Source organism: Salminus brasiliensis, chromosome 18 (assembly GCF_030463535.1).
Source record: "Salminus brasiliensis chromosome 18, fSalBra1.hap2, whole genome shotgun sequence".
NCBI lineage: Eukaryota > Metazoa > Chordata > Actinopteri > Characiformes > Bryconidae > Salminus > Salminus brasiliensis.
This window is the reverse complement of record NC_132895.1, coordinates 4,069,728-4,093,777: the sequence shown is the minus strand read 5'-3', so window position 1 is coordinate 4,093,777 and position 24,050 is coordinate 4,069,728. Positions and strand designations below refer to the sequence as shown.

General features: G+C 42.2%; 2 protein-coding genes across 2 annotated transcripts in view; both read left to right on the top strand.

Moving 5' to 3' along the window:
- atp8b1 (ATPase phospholipid transporting 8B1) overlaps nt 1-12,841 on the top strand; it is a 48,019-nt gene extending 35,178 nt beyond the window's left edge. The window contains exons 15-28 of the mRNA XM_072662814.1: nt 58-214; nt 721-909; nt 1,258-1,370; nt 2,968-3,132; nt 4,255-4,366; nt 4,510-4,585; nt 5,167-5,296; nt 5,407-5,692; nt 6,743-6,966; nt 8,521-8,604; nt 8,696-8,941; nt 9,675-9,813; nt 11,291-11,421; nt 11,993-12,841. Of these exons, the coding sequence (XP_072518915.1) occupies nt 58-214; nt 721-909; nt 1,258-1,370; nt 2,968-3,132; nt 4,255-4,366; nt 4,510-4,585; nt 5,167-5,296; nt 5,407-5,692; nt 6,743-6,966; nt 8,521-8,604; nt 8,696-8,941; nt 9,675-9,813; nt 11,291-11,421; nt 11,993-12,223 (2,283 nt within the window). The 3' untranslated portion in view covers nt 12,224-12,841. The remainder of the gene's footprint in view (nt 1-57; nt 215-720; nt 910-1,257; nt 1,371-2,967; nt 3,133-4,254; nt 4,367-4,509; nt 4,586-5,166; nt 5,297-5,406; nt 5,693-6,742; nt 6,967-8,520; nt 8,605-8,695; nt 8,942-9,674; nt 9,814-11,290; nt 11,422-11,992) is intronic.
- A 5,920-nt stretch (nt 12,842-18,761) lies between these two features.
- The window catches only part of dym (dymeclin), a 75,488-nt gene continuing 70,199 nt past the window's right edge, over nt 18,762-24,050 (top strand). The window contains exons 1-2 of the mRNA XM_072662479.1: nt 18,762-18,918; nt 22,360-22,556. Of these exons, the coding sequence (XP_072518580.1) occupies nt 22,417-22,556 (140 nt within the window). The 5' untranslated portion in view covers nt 18,762-18,918; nt 22,360-22,416. The remainder of the gene's footprint in view (nt 18,919-22,359; nt 22,557-24,050) is intronic.

Sequence of the window (24,050 nt, the reverse complement as noted above, 5' to 3'; positions counted from 1 at the left end):
AGAACGTTCCTCTTTGCACCATGTAATGTAACGATGGTTCCTGTCCTCCCCCCACAGCCTGTAGACTTCAGCTGGAACAAATACGTCGACAGGAAGTTCAAGTTCTTTGACGGTCACCTCATTTCTTGCATCCGCTCCAAAAAGGACGTAGAGATGATGGAGTTCTTCAAGCTGCTCTCTCTGTGCCACACAGTCATGGTGGAGCAGAAGCAAGGTGAGAAGATCTACTTCTTAGACCAGTCCAGTCCCAGGTCCCCCAGCGTTGAGCTGTGGAGCAGTGGAAGGGACTGTGTTCTCTGGAATGATGGATGGTGGTGGAGCTCCATCCAGTACTTTTGGGATGAGGTGAGGTGGGGTGGTGACCATCATCATCCAACATCCTGGCATTACTAAAGCTCTGGTCACTCAGTGCAGTCAAGTTCTCAGTAGAGAAACAGGGAATGAGAGAGTGTCCAAATACTTTTGTCCATGTTGTGTACTATTCTAATTCTTCTTGTTGTTATTGATCATTATTGAACGTTGACCTAGAATCGTCCTTTTTTCACCCTGAGTATTTTGTTTGTGCAAACCTTGTATCTCCAAAACATCAACTTTTCAGGAGAACTTAACTTTCATTTCGGAGCATTTCTATTGGTCCAAAACGTGAAAAATGGCAAAAATGAGTGTTATGAATTTGCATGAAACGACCGCTTTCTCACGCTCTATCATCCGTGCTTTCAGGTGAGCTGGTGTACCAGGCTGCGTCTCCAGATGAGGGCGCTCTGGTCACTGCGGCGCGATGCTTCGGCTTCGTGTTCCTGTCCCGTACTCAGGACACCATCACCATCAGCGAAATGGGCACGGAGAACACGTACGAGATGCTGGCTCTGCTCGACTTCAACAGCGACCGAAAGCGGATGTCCATCATCCGTGAGTGACCCTTGCTCTGTAGATGAGTCTCTCTCTCTTTCCACCCCTCCCTCTCCCTCTCGCGTATGTGTTTCCTTGCTCAGGTCAAAGGGCCCATACCATAGAAAACCTCTCTGCCCAAATGCAAGCACTCCCTTTAGCTGATCATTAGCACATCGGCTTGGCGATATATATATATATGTGTGTGTGTGTGTGTGTGTGTGTGTATATATATATATATTATATAAGCTTATTTAATACTGAGTGGTGAGTAGAGGATGGACAATGGCTGTATTATTGAAAGTATTGACCCTGTAAACCTGCAGTGTGTTGACTAACTCTGTGGGGTGTGTGTGTGTGTGTTTGCAGTGAAGTTCCCTAATGGTCGTATCAAGCTGTATTGTAAAGGAGCCGACACCGTGATCTACCAGCGGCTCAGTCCAAACTCCAAGCACAAAGAAACCACCCAGGAGGCTCTGGATGTAAGTGTGAGGGGTCATATGAGTGAATATCACGATACAAAGGTGTCGCTTCAAAGGTTCTGTGAGGTTTGAGGTCTTGGTCCTGAATGAGGGACACAATGAGACGAGACGAGATGACCATTTTCACCATTAGTGTCGGACCCAGCTGTGCAGTGAACACACACACACACACACACACACACACCAGTGAAAGTAGAGAGGGTAAAGGGCCTTGCTCAATGGCCCAACAGGGCAGTCATGGAGCTTCTGCTGTGTGATTTAGTTTCACAAACAATAATATTAATAATACAATACTTAATACTTTTTCTACTTATGATTGTGTATAACACACTACTCACACACTATGTAATATTTATAGTGTAAAGTATATTTATAATATTTTATTATTTATACTTAATAATATATGATATAGTACTTAATACTTCACATTCAGTGATATATTATGCAATGTTTAATATTTGTACAAGTAAATATTGTATAATTAAAATATGTTTTAAATGTGATGGTATAGGATAAATAATGCAATTCTTAATACTTTATATGTATATAATAAAATATGACACAGTACTTAATATTTTACATACAATAATATATAATGCAAAATATATAATGGTAACCCTGTATATTTACTTCATGTATTTATTAATAACCCTGACTTATGTCTTGAAAAGCCTGATGCTGGCCTGATATTTATAATGTATAATATACTAATAGTATTCTTTTTATCCATAATAAAATATGATACAATACTTAATACTTGGCATACAATAATATATTATGACCCCACAGAAGATATTATTTAATTTACATAAAAAAACAAACTGATTGAGAAACACTGGATCAATTTCAGGACTTTATATTACTACTATCTATTATATTAATATTCTCTTTAGTATTACTATTATCTTTATTATTATTATTATTATTATTATTATTTTACTACTTACTCTCTTTGGGTAGCTGCGCTTCACTGTATCTGCTGGACCTGCTCTGTGAACCCCTTTATGTATTTGTTTATTTTTAGTATTTTTATTCTTATTTAGTGTTTTAGTTATAGTTATTGTTTATTATTATTATTTTTATTTACCTTTGACACTACATTTGTATGAATGCATCTGTGTTGTAGAAACCTTTGGTGTAATTAAAAAAATATATAAACATTGATTTATATATATATATATATATATATAACGTTATATGTATATAAAACACTATATATATATATATATATATATATATATATATATATATATATATATATATATATATATAATATATATATATATAACAGTGCTTGTAATGCATGCAGTGTATAATTATGTTTTAAACTTAATAATATATAACATACAATAATGTATAATACAATACTTCTCATACAATACAATATAATGCAATAGAAAATAATTTAAATACTTAAAATGGTATATAATACTGTCCTTTTTTTAACCCTGTATATTTACCTTATGGCCTACAAAGCTAGAAATGAATCAGCCCCTCGTTACCTGATGGCAGTGGTCAAAACCTGCCCTTTGAGCTTCACGTAGAGCTCCTTCTTTCCTCCGTCATTAGCTGTGTTTCCTCCCCCCCCCTCCTACAGGGCTTTGCCAATGAGACCCTGCGGACGCTGTGTTTGTGCTATAAAGACATCAGTGCTGCAGAGTACGAGTCATGGGCTCAGAAACACAAGGAGGCCAGCGTGGCCATGATCAACCGCGAGCAGGCGCTGGACCGGGTCTCTGAGCTCATCGAGACCGACCTGATGGTAAATAGTTTGGATTTATTGTGTGTACTGTATGGTGCCCGTTGACCTGGTAGTGACCTGGCTATTTAGAAAGACCTAGTCAGAGGTGAACTATGGCTTCAGTTACATTGATTTCAGCATTCAGTGCATTCTGGGACTGTGGATTTTTACCGCTTTAAATGTCATGTCTGTATAAGCTCCGCCCCCTCTCCACCACTACTGATCTATATGTACCTATATCTACACAACCATTGGACAAACTGCTTCCCACCACAGCTGACTGACCACAGCCTGAAAATACCCTTTTCATTTATTTATATATATGTGTGTATATATATATGTGTATATATATATATGTGTATATATATGTGTGTGTGTGTGTGTGTGTGTGTGTGTGTATGTGTGTGTGTGTGTGTGTGTGTATTATTTGTTTGATAAATGATATATATTATATTAATATCTTTATATTTATATGTATAGGATTATTGTATTATTTATATGTGTATATTGATTTATTATTTAATTATTTTATTTATTAATCCATTTGTTAGATTTACACGAAAATAAACAAAAGGTTATATAAAATGTGTTAAAAATTATAAATATAATTTTAAATAAATAAAAATATATATTTTTGCTTTTTATTTAAAGGCATAATTGTACTAAAAGCAGATGATTTAGACATGTAGGCATATATTTAATCCATTATTTTATTATATATATATATATATATGATTTTTTAAATGATCTATTTATTTTAGTTTTTTTTGTTGGTAAATTATTAAAATATTGTATAATATATTAATGTTCATTAACATGATTTTAGAGGTATTTAACTCCCTCCTACAAACACACACACACACTGCCATAGTCCTACAACTTGGTCTAACTTGAAGCCCTCCCAGATATTAAATCCTGACCACGATGGGTGTAACTGTGTGTCCCCAGTATCCCCAGCTATCACTCCTCTGCTTAATCAGCTCTAATATCTGTGTGAATCAGCGCAGCTTTGTTTTCCTGCTTGCGTCTCATTAGCTAATGTGTTAGCCAGGTGTTTTGGAGCAGAACACTCATCTGTTACTCTGTGGGACACCGGAGTCTCATACGCTGAGTTCACATAGCCTCTGTTTCTCCACTGTGTAGCTCATTGGGGCAACGGCCATTGAAGACAAGCTTCAGGATGGAGTTCCAGAGACCATTGCCAAACTGGCCAAGGCTGACATCAAGATATGGGTTCTGACTGGAGACAAGAAAGGTTAGTAATCAAGTTGGGGGATTTTTGGAAATCCCACTCTGCTCCCCCATTGGCATGCTGGGGTTCAATTCCTCACCACACCACACCACACTACACCGATTGTGAACTGTGCCCTTAACATCTCGTACCCCCTGCTCAAACAGAGACCGCCGAGAACATTGGCTACTCCTGTGAGCTGCTGACGGACAACATGCAAATCCACTACGGAGAAGATGTAAAGTAAGGAACTCTGAAAAGGCTTACATTAAATGGACAAAAGTATTGGGACACCTGCTAATTCACTGGTTCATCTGAAATCAATGGTAATAAAAAGAAGTTTCTCCAGCTTTTGTTGGAGTAACTGTCTCTACTGTCCAGAGCAGAGGACTTTCTACTAGATTTTGGAAGAGAATTGCAGTGAGGATTTGATTGTGTTCAGTGACAAGAGCTGTGAGGTCAGGATATTGAATGATGATCACCACCCCACCTAATCCTAAAAGTACTGGATGGAGCTCCACCATCCATCCTTCCAGAGAACACAGTTCTTCCACTGCTCCACAGCTCAACGCTGGGGGGCTTCATATACCACTCAAGCCCAAACCTGGCATTAAGAGGCATGGTGCTAATAATAGCTGAATGTGTTCATGAGTAGGGGTGTCCACAAACATTTGGACATATAGTTATACTTGCCACCGCGTTCTCCTTCCTCTGTAACTCTGTTAAACTGTGAGATGCACTGACTAATAGGCTCTGCCAAAGTGTTCCTAATAAACTGGCAGGTCTCTGTCTCACCGTTTACCGCTCTCTCTTTCTTCACATAGTGAGAAGCTGTCCGTCAGAATGACGAGGAGGCGGACCGAACCCGACGGAGGCCGGAAGAAGAAAGAGAAGGAGCCCTTTTTCTCGGGCTCTGACAAAAAAAACGCTCTCATCATCACTGGAGGCTGGCTGGTACGTGCATTCCCAGTCAGAGACCTGGAGGAGGTGTTTCTCCAGCTTTGGAGCTGGAGCAAGTCCTGAAAGTTAAGCCCCTCCCCCTTGTTTCTCCTCTGTTTCTACAGAACGAGATCCTGTGTGAGAAGAAGAAAAAGCGCCGGCGTCTGCGGCTGAGGCGTCTGGGGAAGCGCCCGCCTCCTTCTAACCCGCAGGATGGCCAGCCCATGGACGACTGGGAGAAGGAGCTGAGGCAGAGGGATTTTGTGGACATGGCCTGTGAGTGCAGCGCGGTCATCTGCTGCCGCGTGACCCCCAAACAGAAGGCCAACGTGGTCAGCCTGGTGAAGCGCTACAAGAAGGCAGTGACCCTGTCCATCGGAGATGGAGCCAACGACGTCAACATGATCAAGAGTGAGTGGATGGAGTAGTTGCACGTTGTGTCCAAATGTTTGTGGACACCCCTTCACTGACAGAGATGCAAAGGTGTTAAAGTATTCCCATTCATTCCTCAGGTAGAAGTAAGTGGAGATACGAGGGTTTAAAAGACTTCTATAGAAGTATCAACTGAAGCTTTTTACTCCAGTAAAAGTGTAAAAGTACTGGTTTCAGAACGACTTCAAGTAGAAAAGTAAAAGTAATGGAAGGAAAACAAAGGCTGAAAGCTTAGGCCACGCCACAGGGGTCTATAGTGCACTACCCCCTCCCTCCCCTCCCCAAAACCCCATTTCTCTAAAAGTCATAATGAGGAGAATGATCTATTAAAATGTTGATGTTAAAAATGTTGGGCTGCACTAGGCTCCTGTTTCAGCTGCAGATCTGCCCATTGAAAATGAAGCATTTCAGTAATATCAGCTCTATTAAAGGAGCGTCTCTGTGCTCTACTGAGCATTAACATGAGCTTCATGGAGGAAAATATGAGGAGTCGTTGTCTAGAAGTTCTGTAAAGCTGCAGAAAGTCAGACTTCAGAGGCGTGTGATCAATAAGCTTTATTGGAATGTAAATGTGGGGCTCAGTCGGGACGTTTCACTGCAGCTCTCTTGAGTCTCTGCCACGGACACAGTCTTCATACTAGACTACAGACGTCTGCTGTGAGCTCGCTGGAGAGTGACGGGACGTGTGCAGGTGTGATGATCTCTTATAAACCAATAGGGAGTCAGAATGGAGTCTGTTTATACTTCTCATCCAATCAGGATCAGACTCACACTTTCCGGATGGAGAAATTTATCTGGAGAGGGTTTTTATTGATGATGAGCCGGAATGAAAACTAAGGGAGATGAAATAGGAGGAACGAGGCTGTTTTTAAAATGTAAGGAGGAGAAAGTTCAGATAATTGGGGGAAAATGTGAGAAGTAGAAGTAAAAAGTCTGAAAAATCAATAATTACTCCAGTAAAGTTTAGAGAACCTACATTTCTACTTGGCTGACTCTCCTTGTTTTCTGTCCCCTTTCGATGCTCCACAGCTGCAGACATTGGTGTGGGCATCAGTGGACAGGAGGGCATGCAGGCGGTGATGTCCAGCGACTACGCCTTCGCTCAGTTCCGCTATCTACAGCGCCTCCTACTGGTGCACGGCCGCTGGTCCTACATCCGCATGTGCAAGTTCCTGCGCTACTTCTTCTACAAGAACTTTGCCTTCACTCTGGTTCACTTCTGGTTCTCCTTCTTCAATGGATACTCCGCCCAGGTGAGGGGCTCAGCCAATCCAGAGCTGGGGTGCTCCCACTTTGGCCGAGCAGGGCTTTATTAAGACTCCAAGAACTACCCCCTAAAACTGTCCCCTATAACCAGACGATCTACATTGACCAGATCAGGGTAATGTTAATGAGTCAGTGTAATGCAGGGCTGGGCGATATTGTAAAAAATATTGTATCACGATATTTTTAAGGATGATATTAGTCACGATAGACATGATTACAGAGAAAATTAATCAGTAGTGACAGATTTTTAAAAACTACTATTTAGAGACTCTCCCATATTTAGTACAGTGATTTTTATTTTATTAATTTTATTTATATCTTCTGCACTTCATCCAGTTAAACCAGTCTGATTTCATAGTTAAAATAGAACATGCAGTTGATCAGTGTTATTTAAGCCCTGATCATATCCACAATATGCTAAGAAAAGCATATTGTGTATCACAATAAAAAAAAAAGGTACCACGATACGATAAAATATTGTCATGTTGTTGTAAAGATGTTGTAAAGATGTGCTAATTAACCTGATTGATCCCTGATCCCACATCTTCGGTATCTGACATGTGCTTATTTAGCTGAGAATGGGAGATTCTAGGCCACCCATATTGGTAACAGACCCTAGAATTAGACGGTCACCAATCTCATTTCTGCAAAATACATGCCAATATATGTCTCACACACTCTTGGACGCATTCAGAACATCCACATTTTCGTTTATTTGGCCGATCAATGTGGTTTAGAGCAGCCTGTGACTTTCCTCAGTCTATAAACCCAGACTAAACTTCTCCAGAGAGCTGGATGGTAGCAGCAATTTGGGGGAAACTGTTCAGATTTGAGCTTAAATAAATGAAATTTGTTATTCGTGATGTTTAAATAAGTTTCTGATTGATTTTTAAGCAAATAAAGGAGGTTTTTGCTGTGTATTTATGAAGAAATGATTATTAGCCTAGCATCTCCTGATAGCAAACATGTGCTGTTGCACTCACCCAGCTTGTCTAGTCCCTGAAATAGTGCTAATAAAAGAGGACTCTCTGGAGCAGATGCACATGAGCCTATTGGCACCATGCCTCCTAATGCCAGGCGTGGACTAGAGGGGGTATTAAACCCCCAGCATTGAGCTGTGAAGCACTTTTAGGATGAGTTGGAGTGGTGGTCATCATCCAACATCCTGACCTCACAGCTGACCTCTTGTCGCTGAACACAATCAAATCCTCACTGCAATTCTCTTTCAAAATCTAATAGACAGTCTTCTTCTATGGACAGTAGAGACAGTTACTCCAACAAAAGCAGTAGAAACTCTTTTTAATAGCCTTGATTTCAGATAAACCAGTGATTTAGCAGGTGTCCCAATACTTTTGTCAATTTAGTGTAAGCCTTTTTTCTGTGTAAGATCAGTTACTCCAACAAAAGCAGGGTAATGTCCTTGATTTCCAAAGAAACAATGAACAAGCAGGTGTCCCAATACTTTTGCCCATGTCAAATAAAGTGGGCTTATAAGATATTCATTAATTTTTGTGTTGATTTCTTTCTTTATTTTTTGGCAGACTGCGTATGAAGACTGGTTCATCACTCTTTACAATGTACTCTACAGCAGCTTGCCTGTGCTGCTCGTTGGGCTGCTGGATCAGGTGAGGTTTCACTCCAGGGTTTGAGCTGCTGACCATACAGTGTGTTGTCCTCAGGCTGGACTGACTCCTGTCTCTTCTGTCCGTCACGCAGGACGTGAACGACAAACTGAGTTTGCGCTTTCCGAAGTTGTATCTTCCGGGCCAGCAGGGGACGCTGTTTAACTACAAGAACTTCTTCATCAGCCTGTTTCATGGCATCTTCACGTCTCTCGTCATCTTCTTCATCCCGTATGGAGCCTTCCTGCAGACGATGGGTCAGGACGGGGAGGCTCCGTCTGATTACCAGTCCTTTGCTGTGGTGACCGCATCCTCGCTCATCATCACGGTCAACCTTCAGGTACCGCCGTCATCCCCGAATTCATCATACAAGCTGAACCTGGTGTAAATATAGGTGCTACAAAGGGTTCTCCTACAATGGATCTATAGAAGAACCTGTTTTGGACCAACTGTGGCCAAAAGTTTGTGGACACCCCTTCTAATGAATGCATCCAGCTATTTTAAGTTGCACCCATCGCTGAAACAGATACACAAACGCACACACACAGCTTGTCTAGTCCCTGTAGAGAAGAAGTACTGCCAATAGATTAGGACTATTCTACATTATGAACCTGTTGGCACCATGCTGCCTAATGCCAGGTGTGGGCTAGAGGGGTGTAAAGCCCCCAGCTCCATCCAGTACTTTTAGGAGAGGTGGGAGGTTGGGGATGATAAGGTGGGATGGGGATCATCTATCCAACATCCTGACATCCATGCAATCAAAACCTCACATCAATTCTCAATGTGTCCCAATACTTTTGTCCCTTTAGTGTAATTGTAAGGTAACCCTTTAAAGGTTCCACACACTCACACCTGGTACTAAACATGGTTCTTCTATGGCATCCCTCAAAAAACCCTTAGTAGCAGCTTTTATTTTTGAGAGTTGATTCTTGCTAAGCCTGCTTTCAGTGACCGGCCAAGTGGCCAGTAAAGCAGTGGGCTGTAATGACTGCTGTATGTACTGTGGTCTAGTTATGTGCTGCATGTGCTACCAGTCCTGTCCTAACTCAACCTCGTTGTCCGTCTGTGTGCAGATCTCACTCAACACCTCCTACTGGACTTTTGTGAACTGCTTTGCTGTGTTGGGCAGTATAGCCATTTACTTTGGCGTCATGTTCGACATTCAGAGTGCAGGAATACACGTCCTTTTCCCGTCGCCCTTCACGTTCACAGGTGGGAATTACACCCTGTACACTCAGCCTGTGCTGGTGTAGAGTTTCAGTGGCTTCATCCTGAACGACTTAATGTTTTCCATGCCAGAGCTCCCACTCCAGTGCAGAAAGGGCTTGTGAGCTTCCCGAAAATGATCAGTCTTAGAGGATTATGAGCAAACTGATGACGGCTGTTATGAAAGAATCAGCTATGCTTGTGTTTCTTTACTGTTACATCAAAAAAATGATCAAAATTATGATGCTGATGATTCTGGAATCTCATCCACTGAAAGATGTTATCAGCCTTTGTAAAATACTCATACGCACTTGGCCTCATAAATCTGAAATCTATATTAATGCCAAGCTTGTGGAAAAATAATTGGGGTTTATGATAAATCATTTTACATATTTAAAAACAAAAGACATGTGAAATATATTATTAGAAAAATCTATGAAATTAACCTAGATGTCAATTTCCATCTGCAATCAATAATCAGACAGATTACCCCAGAAGGGGTTTAAATTACTTATTAAAAAGATTGAAATCACTATTGAAGAGGTAGTTCAGGCACTTTTTAAAAGGATTCACATAACTTCTAAAGAGTCAACTTACTTTTCAAAAAGGGTTCAGATCACTTCAAAAGAATTGACTCACTTTTGAAATGTTTTCAGAGAACTTCAAAAGGCTTCAGATAACTTCAGAAGAGTTGACTCACTTTTGAAAAGGGTTCAGTTCGATTCACTTTTGAGGTTATCCATGGCTTTTTGAAGTTCTCTAAATCCTTCGACTCACTTTTAAAAGAGTTCTAAGATACTTTTAAAAGCATTCAGAGAACTTCAAAAGAGTCGACTCACTTTTAAAAGAGTTCTGAAAGACTTTTAAAAGGGTTCAGAGTACTTCAAAAGGGTCGAATCACTTTTGAAATTGGTTCAGAGAACCTCAAAAGGGTCGACTCACTTTTAAAAGAGTTCTGAAAGACTTTTGAAATGGCTTCAGAGAACCTCAAAAGGGTCGACTCACTTTTGAAGTTCAGAGGGGTTCAGAGACCTTTAAAAGACTCAACTAAAGACTTTTAAAAGGGTTCAAATAACTTCAAAAGGGTTCAAATAACTTTAAAAGACTCACACACAAGTATTCTGTTTGCTTTTGAAAAGGGGTTGAATCACAGAACAGGCGTCCTCTGGGTTTTAGCTGCTGAACTGCAGCACAGCCCCACTTTAAGAAGAAGCACTTTGTGAGTAACGAACAGGTCGGGCTAGTTGTTCATTTGTCGTTGAGTTCATGTGGTACTTCGGTTACGTAGGTATTTGAACCCCTAAGTTTGGTTGGTTGAATCAGGTGTGTTGAGATCAGGTATAACTCTAGAATGTGCAGAGCAGGGGAGGGGGATCCAGGTCCAGACACTGCTGCTCTGGGCCAAATATTTATTGGTTGTGAAGCCTAGCACTGTCCGCTGTTCTCATTATAACCAGTGCAATGTGGTCTTCTTCTTTCCCAGGTGTGGCCTCAAACGCTCTGAGGCAGCCCTACCTGTGGCTCACCATTATTCTCACAGTGGGCATCAGCCTTCTCCCAGTCATCTGCATCCAGTTCCTCTCCAAGACCATCTGGCCTTCTGTAGGAGACAAAGTAAGGCCTGTATGGAGCACACATGCAACACAGATGTTTTGCACAGATGTTGATTGCACTCGTTGCTGACATAGATGTGCAAATGCACACACACACACACACACACACTTGTCACAGCTTGTCTAGTCTCTGTACAGAAGTACTCCCAATAGAATAGGACTCTCTATGGCAGATAAGCATGATGACCCTACTGGCACCATGCCTCCTAATGCCAGGCGTGGGCTAGTAGAGGGGTAAAAAGCCCCCCAGCATTGAGCATTGTGGAAGAACTGTGTTCTCTGTAATGATGGACGGTGCACCATGCAATGCATCATCATCCAACATCCTGACCTCACGAACGCTCTTGTCGCTGAATACAATCAAATTCTCACAGCAGTGCTCCTCCAAAATCTAGTAGAACCCCTTGTCCCCTGTACTGTAGAGACAGTTACTCCAACAAAAGCAGGATAGACTCCTTTTAATGCCCTTTGATTTCAGAAGAAGTCATGAATGAGCAGGTGTCCCAATACTTTTGTCTTTTAATAATGGCATACTGACTGAGCTCTTTTTTTTCTTTTTTTCTCCCCTGTAGGTCCAGAGAAACAAGAAGAAGTACGAGCTGGAGGAGGAGGAGGAGGAGAAGAGGAGGAAGCCTCCAGCGTTTCAGCGTGGTGGTCGCTCTCGGCGCTCCGCGTACGCCTTCTCTCACTCCCGCGGATACGCCGACCTCATTGCGTCAGGCCGCAGCATTCGGCAGAAGCCGCGAGCCCGTCCTGAGCTTCGGGACAGCATCCGGGAGGTTCCGCAGGCCGAGAACATCTGAGATGGACCTCCGCTGTCGCTGTGTTTTGACAAGCAGGACAATCAGAGTTGTGTCGGAAGTCATGTCATCGCTGTGCTTTCTCTGAGCCGCGGTGCTCACTTTACAGAAGAAGGCAAGAACTTCGTGAACTTTAATGTGGGTTAACGTAACAAGATTTTGGTTCCATGTGATTTTTAGGGCCATTTTGATTGGTCCATTCACCAACGCAGGACAGGTTTCGTCTGTGATTCCGTTCTTCAGTGGTTTGGTTGTGGTTTTAAAAGCAGTCGGCCCCGTCTACACTCTCAGCCGTTCGCCCTAGACCAGTGGTTTCCAACCCCTGGTCCTGGAGCACCTCCTGCCCCCCCACGTTGTAGCGGTTACCTGGCTCTGAACACACCTGATCAAGCACAGGTCTTAATTAGCAAGCCCGGAGTGTGTTCGAGCAGGAAACCACTATAATGTGCAGAGCAAGGGGTTCTCCAGGACCAGGGTTGGCCACTCCCTCCCTTCTTTTTACGGAGCTCAGGGGAAGGATGTAGGGAAAGTGGCTTAAAAGCATTATGGGCGGAGACTGTGGAGAGGAAATATAGGCCGTTTGAGCCAATGGGAATAAATTATAATAAAAAAAGAGCAATAAATAAGGGTTTATATATATATATATATATATATATATATATATATATATATATATGTATATGTATATGTGTGTGTGTGTGTGTGTGTGTATATATATATATATATATATATATATATATATATATATATATATATATATATATATATATATACTCTTGAGTTTATAGAAAGGGAAGGGATCCAGGCGTTCTCAATGAACCTCACTTGGAAAGTCTTACCACATCCCAACTACTGGTTTTTAAAACTCTGTATCTGCAGTGTGTGGTGAACTGTGTCTCTCAGGATTTTTTGGTGTGTCGGATTTCGAAATTTCACTTCGTTAAAACATGATAAGCTGCAAATCGACACTCTCGAGATCTCCCAGAAAATTTAAAACACTGTTTGTTTAAGAAACACCATGAATTTTCAATGCAAGCCAATGTGGCCTGTATTACTCAAGGCCATTTTGGAGCCTTTCTATTGGTCCCTTTAGGGCGTAGGTCAGCTTAAGGTTATAAAATTAAATAAAATGTAATTAAATTGAATTTTACTTAGATACAAGGTTTTGTTCCACCTGATAATTCCTGACCATTTTTTTTTTTTTTTTTTTTGCCTAAAGACACTTTTACAGCAGTATATCAGCTACAGTAGGTATTTGGGGTGATTGTTGTTTATTCATCAGCTCATATTCTTGTATTTAATAAATATCACAGCCCATATTGATTAATAACTGTAGGATTACAGTGTGAGATATGCATAAAATTGGCTATTATTGTTATCCCCAGTTATGCTGTGTGTAACTGGGGATACATATGCTTTGTATATGCTCAGTGTCACCCTAGAACCTTATACCTCCATTTTTGCCGTTTTTCACTTTTTCCCATAATGTGAATCCAGCAGCTGTTCTTTACCTAGTACCCAAATTTCGTGATGAACGGACCAATAGAAATGCTCCAAAATGACTCGGAGTAAAATCGTTTTTCATTGACTTCCATTGAAAGTTATGAAGGATTTTTCCTTCTCCTGTAAAGCTGCCATTTTTGAGATACGAGGTGTTTGCGTGACTGTATCAATATACCGTGTGACCTCAGTGACCTGATGGCATTCACATGGCTTCCCTTTAGCGGGACCGTCGGAGCAGAAAGCCCATTACTTATTCATCCTTCACAAAGCTCCTTTAATTCCACCCCCGCTCCAGAAGGTGCGAGCCTTCCTAGCATTGTGCTGGGATCACGCACAGCTCGGCCGGATGAGGGCGGAGCTTCTCCTGAGGTTCTGCGTCTTTAATTGGCTCAGAAGATTCCAACCTGATCACATGTCTGTTCGGTTTCCCAGCACCCCACACTCCTACACTCCCAACAATACCGCTGCTTCTAAGGGTTCTTTAAGCAGTGCTGTAGGAGAACCACTTTCGGTTCCATGAATATCCTGTTTGTAGTAGAGAAGTGTGGCCGTTTCTTGATTTGAGGGTTCTTTACCAATCTGAAGGTTCTCCAGACTGCTCTCCATTACAAACTTGGTTCTTGTCTCGAAGAACCATTTGAAGCACCTTTGTTCCAGAAAAGAACCATGTTTTAGTAGAGATGTGTGATTTGAGGGTTCTTTACCAATTTGAAGGTTCTCCAGACTGCTCTCCATTACAAACTTGGTTCTTGATGGAACCGAAAGTGGTTCTTCCCTCAAAGAACCATTTGAAGCACCTTTGTTCCAGAAAATAACCATGTTTGTAATAGAGATTTGTGACCGAGAACCTTGTAAATGTCTCCTTCAGTTGAAGTAAAGGTTCTTTACCAATGTGAAGGTTCTCCAGACTGCTCTCCATAACAAACTTGCTTCTTGATGGAACCAAAAGTGGTTCTTCCAACCTCGAAGAATCATTTGAAGCACCTTTGTTCCAGAAAAGAACCATGTTTAAGGTCTAAAAGACCTTCTCTGGATTGTAGATCGTTGAAGGTTCTTCACATTCATACATTCCATCAAGCATGGTTCTTTGTGGAACCAAAAGTAGTTCCTCTTTGGCTCAGAGAACCATTTAAAGCACATGTTTGTAAAAGAGGTGTGTGACCTTTTCTTGATTTGAGGGTTCTTTACCAATGTGAAGGTTCTCCACAAGCTTACAAGCTTGGTTCTTCATAAAACCAACAATGGTTCTACCATAAAGAACCATTTGAAGCACCATTGTTCCAGAAAAGAACCATGTTTGTAATAGAGAGTGACCAGGAACCTTTTAAAGGTCTAAAAGACCTTCTCTGCATTGTAGATCATTGAAGGTTCTTTGCCAATTTGCAGGTTCTTCACACTCATACATTCCATCAAACAGGATTCTTCATGGAACCAAAAGTTGTTCCTCTTTGGCTTAGAGAACCCTTTAAAGCACATTCTTGTAGTAGAGATGTGTAACTGAGAACCTTTTAAAGGTCTCCTTCAATTAACGTTCTAAAGGCTGTTTACCAATGTGAAGGTTCTCCACACTCCTCTCTATTACAAACTTGGTTCTTCATGGAACCAAAAGTGGTTCTTCTTCCCTCAAAGAACCGTTTGAAGCACCTTTGTTCCAGAAAAAACGTTTTTAATAGAGACGTGTGACAGTGAACCTTTTAAAGGTCTAAATTTACAGGTTCTTCACACTCATACATTCCATCAAACATGGTTCTTCATGGAACCAAAAGTAGTTCTTCTTTGGCTTAGAGAACCATTTAAAGCACATGATTATAGTAGAGATGTATAACTGAACGTTTTAAAGGTCTCCTTCACTTAAAGTAAAGGTTCTTTACCAATTTGCAGGTTCTTCGCACACACATAATAAAAGTGGTTCTACAATGATATCGCTTATAGAACCATGTGGAGCACATTCTATCATGAGGAACCATGCTTGTAATACAGAATATGTGACCGTGAACCTTTTGAAGGTCTAAACGGTCAGCCAATATAAAGATCCTTTACCAATTTGCAGGTTCTCCACACTCGCATCCCATCAAACATGGTTCTTTATAGAACCAGGAATGCTTTTGAAGCACTTCTTTTCCATAAAGAACCATGTTTATAACAGAGATGTGAGAATGAAGAACCAATCGCGTGTCTTCACACTCACACATGTCTACAAACATGGTTCTTTACGGAACCAAACATGGTTCTTCTCTGAAATCCCCCAAAAAAGAACCACATAGGGTTCTCTGTGACCAGCTGTAAATCTGCTGAATCCAGATCTCTAGCTCACAGTAGAGGCCTGTGAGTAGGCCCTGAAGCTGAAGGCCCTGGGTGGCCGTCGGCCTTGGCTGTGGGTTCTGAGGCAGATGGAGATCAGCTCGAGCCTCTAAATACGGTACCTTCTCAGATGGGTTCTAAGCCAGCACTCCACTGAATCAAGACTTTCACGGCCTTCACCGAGGGGCTTGAATCCTGACCGTCACTCCAGTGTATTGGTCGTCCACGTTATAGTTCTTCTTCTTCTTCTTGCCAAGGGTGGCGGCGGCGATGATGATGATGGTGATGAGGGTGATGGTGATGGTGGTCCTTCCAGGGACACGTTTTGCATCAAGGGATGGCTGTGTACAGTGTGTGTGTGTGTGTGTGTGTGTGTGTGTGTGTGTGTGTGTGTGTGTGTGTGTGTGATCTCTAGGAGGTGGCTTTCAAGTGGTGAACCCATGTTTACAGTAATCCTGCTGCACCTATTGCACTTCCATCTCCTATATTCTTGTTTTTTTGGGGTCTTGAGATGTTCGGACCCCATTCGTCTCCACTTTTGTCTGTTTCTGTGTCGTGGTCTGGCCATGGTCTCGTCCCTTTCCCCTTCCTGGCTCAGATCCGGTTCTATGCATATCTACCTGTCGGTAAAGGGGGTGTCCTCTCAGATTTGTTGTCAGAAACCTGTTACATATTTAAGCTGAACTCAATCTGCCGTATTCAATCAACTGTTATGTGATGCCAGCAATGTCGGTGCCTTACTCTCGGAAAGGAAGCTCTACTTTTTACACGATATTGGTTGTTTTTAATGCACTGTACTGTAATATACCTTGTGTAAATGACTATAAATAAAGAGTTCATTGGACGGCTGTTGTGCCTCTGTTGTGCGTCCCAGCTGCTGGGTCTAAAGGTCCCGAAGTCGCCCCGTTTTGGTCAGCAGCACCTTATTATAATTATCCAACTCATCCCAGAGGTATTGGATGGAGCTCCATCATCATTCCAGAGAATCCAGGTCTTCCACTGCTCCACAGCTCAATGCTGGGGGGCTTCATACCCCCCTTAACCCACGTTTAGTATTGGATATGGTGATCTTAAGGTTCTAGAGATCCAAGAGAGCATGAGTGAGGCCCGGTGCTGATGTTGGTTGATCGGTTCTGCCACTCCAACTCAACCCAGAGGTATTGGATGGAGCTCCATCATCATTCCAGAGAACCCAGGTCTTCCACTGCTCCACAGCTCAATGCTGGGGGGCTTCATACCCCCCTTTAGCCCACTCTTAGTATTGGGCACGGTGATCTTAAGGTTCTAGAGATCCAAGAGAGCATGAGTGAGGCCCGGTGCTGATGTTGGATGATCGGTTCTGCCACTCCAACTCATCCCAGAGTTATTGGATGGAGCTCCATCATCATTCCAGAGAACCCAGGTCTTCCACTGCTCCACAGCTCAATGCTAGGGGGCTTCATACCCCCCTTAACCCACGTTTAGTATTGGATATGGTGATCTTAAGGTTCTAGAGATCCAAGAGAGCATGAGTGAGGCCCGGTGCTGATGTTGGTTGATCGGTTCTGCCACTCCAACTCAACCCAGAGGTATTGGATGGAGCTCCATCATCATTCCAGAGAACCCAGGTCTTCCACTGCTCCACAGCTCAATGCTGGGGGGCTTCATACCCCCCCTTTAGCCCACTCTTAGCATTGGCTATGGTGACTTTAAGGTTCTAGAGTGTCCTGTGTGCTACCGTGACTCCATTGATGTGTGTATCTCTATTGTGTGTCCCAGCTGGGTCTAAAGGTTCCGAAATCGCCCGTTTTGGTCATCAGCACCTTATTATTATTATTATTATTATTATGATTATTATTATGCAAAGGCTGTGAGTGCAGTCATAGTTCTGCAATTCTGGACTGTATACGTCTGTTCCTCTCTCATGCTTTGTTCGTGACCCTCTTTTCACCCTGTTCTTCAAAGGTAAGGACCCCACAGGACTGCCCACCACAGAGCAGGTTCTATCCAGGTGAGCGGGTCAGATGATTCCTAGACCTAGAAGACCCAGAGATATATATACACTATATGTGTCCAAATGTTTGTGGGCAGCCCTTCTAATAAATGTGTTCACCTATTTGCTGAGGCAGATGTGCAAATGGACAAAAGTATTTGGACACCTTTTTTTTTTTTTTTTTTTAAATAGTGAGGTCAGGCTGTTGGAGGATGAGGATGATGATCATCACCACACCTCATCATCCCCAGTTCCCCCAACTCATCTGAAAAGTACTGCACGAAGCTCCACCACCATCCATCATCCCGGAGATCACAGTTCCTCCACTGCTCCACAGCTGCTCAATGCTGGGGGGCTTTATTATACCCCTCTACGCCTACTCCACGCCTGGCATAAGGAGGCATCATGGTGCCAATAGGGTCATGTTTTTTTGGCTCCAGAGAGTCCTAATCTATTGGCAGTACTTCCCTAGAGCTCTATGGGTGAGTGAGAGTGTGTGTGTGTGTGCGTGCATTTGCAATGGGTGCAGCTTAAAGGAGCTGAATGCATTCATTAGAAGGGGTGTCCACAAACTTTTGGACATATAGTGTATATAATGAAGGTATTATCTAGCTACCTCTCTCCACCTCCACCTCCACCTCCCTCTCTCTCGCCCCTCTCTCGCCCCCCAGTGCCTCTATTGATGCACTACACCGCGCTGCTCTGCTTGAGGGGGCGGGGCCTGCCGCGTGATCGTCACGCACGCTGCGTCACCTGCGACGTGGACCCGTGTTCAGCAGGAGCGCTGATGCTAACAGCTAGCCTCAGATACAGATTCCGGGCCGTGTCCCATTTATCGCCGGGACTGGACTGAAGGATCAGCTCATACGAGCAGAAGTCACCAGTTTCTAAGCGCTCTCAGAGCTCTTCTAACGCTCATCAGGTGAGTTCACTCCAACGCCAGATAGCATGCTAAGCTAACGCTAGCCGAGCTCAGGTGAGAGCTGCGGGCTGGGGGCTAGCTGGCTGCTAATGACGTCTACTCTGCAGGGTAGGGGGGCTTCTTCAGCTCTGAGGGGTCATGAGACAGCCTGGCTTCTTTATAAAGTGATGAATTTGACAGCTGTTAGCTTGTATGCTAACTCAGCTCAGAGTTAGCCGGGGCAGGGGGGCCGGGGCAGGGGGTCCAGCTGGCTGTGCAAGTTTGCTTAAGTGATCATCAGTGTCATCAGGCTGTTCCTCATCAAGCCAGTGTTAGAACCTGTTGCTGCAGACTGTACTAGCTAAACACACACACACACACACACACACACACACACACACACTCATCATCAACCTCTTCCAGGAAGGCCTTGCACCTAACCTAAGGATTTGATTGCATTCCGCCACACGAGATCCATGGGAGCATCAGTGAGGCCCGGTGCTGATGTTGGTTGATCGGTTCTGCCACTCCAACTCATCCCAGAGTTATTGGATGGAGCTCCATCATCATTCCAGAGAACCCAGGTCTTCAGGTCTTCTGGGCTAAAGGCTGGGGGGCTTAATACCCCCCTTAACCCACGTTTAGTATTGGATATGGTGTCCTTAAGGTTCTAGAGATCCAAGGGAGCGTCAGTGAGGCCCGGTGCTGATGTTGGATGATCGGTTCTGCCACTCCAACTCATCCCAGAGGTATTGGATGGAGCTCCATCATCACTCCAGAGAACCCAGGTCTTCAGGTCTTCTGGGCTAAAGGCTGGGGGGCTTAATACCCCCCTTAACCCACGTTTAGTATTGGATATGGTGTCCTTAAGGTTCTAGAGATCAATGGGAGTGTCAGTGAGGCCCGGTGCTGATGTTGGATGATCGGTTCTGCCACTCCAACTCATCCCAGAGTTATTGGATGGAGCTCCATCATCACTCCAGAGAACCCAGGTCTTCAGGTCTTCTGGGCTAAAGGCTGGGGGGCTTAATACCCCCCTTAACCCACGTTTAGTATTGGATATGGTGTCCTTAAGGTTCTAGAGATCAATGGGAGTGTCAGTGAGGCCCGGTGCTGATGTTGGATGATCGGTTCTGCCACTCCAACTCAACCCAGAGGTATTGGATGGAGCTCCATCATCATTCCAGAGAACCCAGGTCTTCCACTGGTCCACGGCTCAATGCTGGGGGCTTCATAGCAATGACACACCTGAGGATGGGAAGCACAGAGGCCTACCTCTGGAAAACCAGCTACCTAAAGGCTCCTAAAATACAAGCATAGGTTGGCTGAGGAAATGTGAAGGTTGTCTAAGCTCTGGCCCAACACCAGACCGCCTCAGACCGCTGAAGTTCACGCATGGTCCGTTCCAGGATTTAAGGCGTGGTGAGACGCGGTGAACAAACACTGAAGCTGCTTTTACACACTTTTTTTTTCAGTGGACAATGCTGCAGTGTGTGTGTGTGTGTGTGTGTGTGTGTGTGTTTAACAGGTGTGTGTCAAGGTAGAAACCTGTGTCAGTGCAGGAGGTTTTAGTGGAGGGGCCTGAGGGAAGCAGGTGTAGGTGGTAAAAGCAGGTAAAGCAGGAGCCTGAGCACCACCAGCACCGTCATTAAGAGTTTCACAGTATTAATAATCAGCCTGAGCCGTATGACGGTGTGTTTATATATATGTGTGTGTGTGTGTGTGTGTGTGTGTGTGTGTGTGTGTGTGTGTGTGTGTGTGTGTGTGATGCTGGTCAGAGGTGGGTTTGAGGTGCCCTGCCTTTGTTTCTGATGTTTTTAACTTTTTAAGTTCAGCTTATATGAAATCAAACTGGGTTGGGGGTGAGCATCCAATAATAATAATAATAATAATAATAATAATAATAATAATAGATTTTGTAGCATATTTGTATACAGAATGAAGTCAAAGTGCTTTACAAAAAATAATAATATAAATTAATTATAATAAATAATTAACTAGTGGAATATTACTATTATTATTATTATTATTATTATTGTTGTTGTTGTTGTTATTATAATTATTATCATAAAAATGATATAATTTTAAGTGCAAAGTTTAATGTGATTAACATGAGTACCAAAAAAAAAGCTGTGCAGCAGTGGAAGAGCTGTGTTCCCTGGAATGATGGATGGGGCTCCGTCCAGTTGGGATGAGTTGGGGACAATTATTACGTTATAATAATAACAATAATAATAAGAATAAAAATAATAATAGTAGGAGGTTTGATTTTATGTTTATATACAGAATTAAATCAAGATGCTTTATAAAGAAATAATGCACAATTCCAGAAAATTATTTTAATGGACCAAATGTGAATGTAATAATAATAATAATAATAATAATAATAATTAATATTGTTGTTACTATTAAAACCATTTTATGGATTATTTTGTTAATACTTCTTTTTAAATCACTTTGTCTTCCTTTTGTGTAAAAAAAAAAACGCTGTGAAAATCGAACATGTTTTTAAAATTATTATTATTGTTATAATAATAATAGTTATAATAATAATACATTTAACAGGATTAAAACATGAGTACAAAAAAAGTTGTGGAGCTGTGAAAGGATGAGTTGGGGTGGGTGGTGATCATTTAATAATAACAATAATAATAGGTTTGATTTGATATGAAGGAAATCAAGATGCTTTATAAAGAAGTAACAATGCAAAATTCCATAAAATGATTTTAATAGAACAAATGGTATACAGTATAAGTACACAATACTTAGTATACTAAAGTATTTGACATTTTTGTACTTAAGTACTGCAAGTAGTTTAGTATTCTAACATGTACTGCTTAAATACTGAAAGTAAAAGTACAGTACTGTGTTCTGTAGTTCTTACAGAAAGCAGTCAAAACTTTGGGTACTACTTAAGTACGGAGCTTAAAGACACTTCTTCTCAACTCACTTTTTTCATAGAGCACCTGTACTTTTACTCAAGTCTGGGTCTCTAGTACTTTAGACATGTCTGATCACCATCATGTTCAGATCCATGGTCAGATCTCTCTGAGGCCTTCAGAAAGAAGGTTGGAGATGCAGAGGAGTCTGGAAAGGGGTTTAAAACATCTCAGAGCTGTTAGCAATCAGCCACTGTTTCACTGTCCACTAAATCATTTACAAGTGGAGAACCATTAAACAGCTGACCAGCATGGCCAGGGCCAGGGCAGGACGTCCCAGCAAGTTCAGCCCAACAGCAGAACCACAAGAATCGTCAAGGTAGCAGGTAGATCTCTCCACAGCTGGTGGAAGTACAGCATCTAATACCAGAAAGAGGTTGAATGTTTTGGGTTTTTTTTTAAGGGGGTGTCCTAACTTTTTCACACGACTGTATGTTGTAAAATATGAGGTTTTTCTGATGTAAAGAAATGCAGTTGCTCAGGGCTCTGCTTTTTTAATGTTATTTGTCCTCCTGTTCTTCAGGGTTTGGAGCTCTGGGTGATGAGGCTCTGAAGAAGCCTGGTGTGGTTGCCGGGGGCGATGGGTGCCAACACCAGTCAAGTGAGCGACCTGTCGGAGAGTCAGAGCATCCGCTCTCTGATTGGCCCAGAGTCTATCTCGGAGAACGAGCCTTTCTGGAACCAGCTCATCTCCTTCACCTTCACCAGCCCCACCTGCAGGTGAGCACAGCACAGCACAGCGCCTGCCACTCTCCATTGCAGACCTCTTGAGACGTGAAGTTCCTTGGAACTTTGTATTATCCAGAACATCTGCACAATGTACATTGCAATATTCTGCAGTATTTTTTATTGTGATATGAAAAACATAAGGAATTTAACCACTAAGTCACTAATCCGACATGTGAGGATATTAATAATGGACTGTGTCCAATATTTCCATTAGCATTGAAGGTGTTTAGCGGACGCTCTTCTCCAGAGCATCTCACAGAAGTTCTTCACTGTTCACTCAGAAAATACCCTCAGCTAGTTTGAATAGACTAGAATCCAAAAGATCCGGTGAAGGGCCTTCCTCAAGGGCCCATCAGTGGCAGCATGTCTAGCCCGGGTATCGAACCCACAACCCTGACCTCAATAGCCCGGAGCTCTAACCGCTGAGCCACCGCTGCCCCGTTCATAACCCTGTAATCGGTCTGCAGTCAGTCAGACCCAACAGAAAGGTCCTGTATTAGTGGCTCTGCCTGTGTGTCTAATTCTTATTAATGAAGGTCGGGATGGAAAAACCGGTTCTCTGAAGCCTGTGTACATAAAGCCTCTTTCTTGTGTAGGCGTGTCCTGAGCTGCAGGATTTCAGTCTTCTGAAGCGAGGTCATGTCCTACCAGCCACCTGGAACCCTTGACAGGCTCAAATATTTGCGAATGAATTCTGAATTAATATACATGTGTTATTAAGGAGAAATGAGCCTGGCGACGTCGCGATTTCCCTTTAATAACAGGTTTGGGTTTTCTTAGCCTCCCTCTGCCCCTCCACGGCCGCATTGCTTCATTTCCTCGCTCTGCCGAGTTTCGGGGAAGCTGTCATGTCCCTGTTCCTGTGCCTTTCTCACCTCCTGTTTTTAACACCGCTGCGCCGTCTCGCAGCCTTTCACCTGGAGGCCGGGAGTGAGAGACAGGTCAGGGCGAGAGAGCGTGTCGCTGTTTTGGTTGTTTTTGCAAGAGTGAGATTTTTAAAAATTTATTTATTTATTATTTGTATGTATTTATTATTATTTTTAAAAATAATTTATTTATTATTTTTTTTATTAATTAATTAATATTTTTAAAATACTTTATTTATTTATTACTTTTTGTTAATGTGTTTATTTATTATTATTTTGTATTAATTTATTTATTTATTATTACTTTTTATTAATTTGTTTATTATTACTTTTTATGAATTAATTAATTATTAATTTTTATTAATTAATTTATGATGGCTTTTTATTAATTAATTGATGATTATTATTATTTTTATGAATTAATTTATTATTTATTTATTTTTTAACCATGCTCTGTTTACCGTATCCTTCAAAAAGTAAAAAAATAAAAAATCCAGCCGGCATATTTTCCGGAGGGTGAACTCACCCACCTGGGCTGTGACTTAGAAAGCCTTATTGAGCACACAAATGATAAACAATCAGGGGAAAATATTCCACATTAAACATCCTGCTCTCAGCC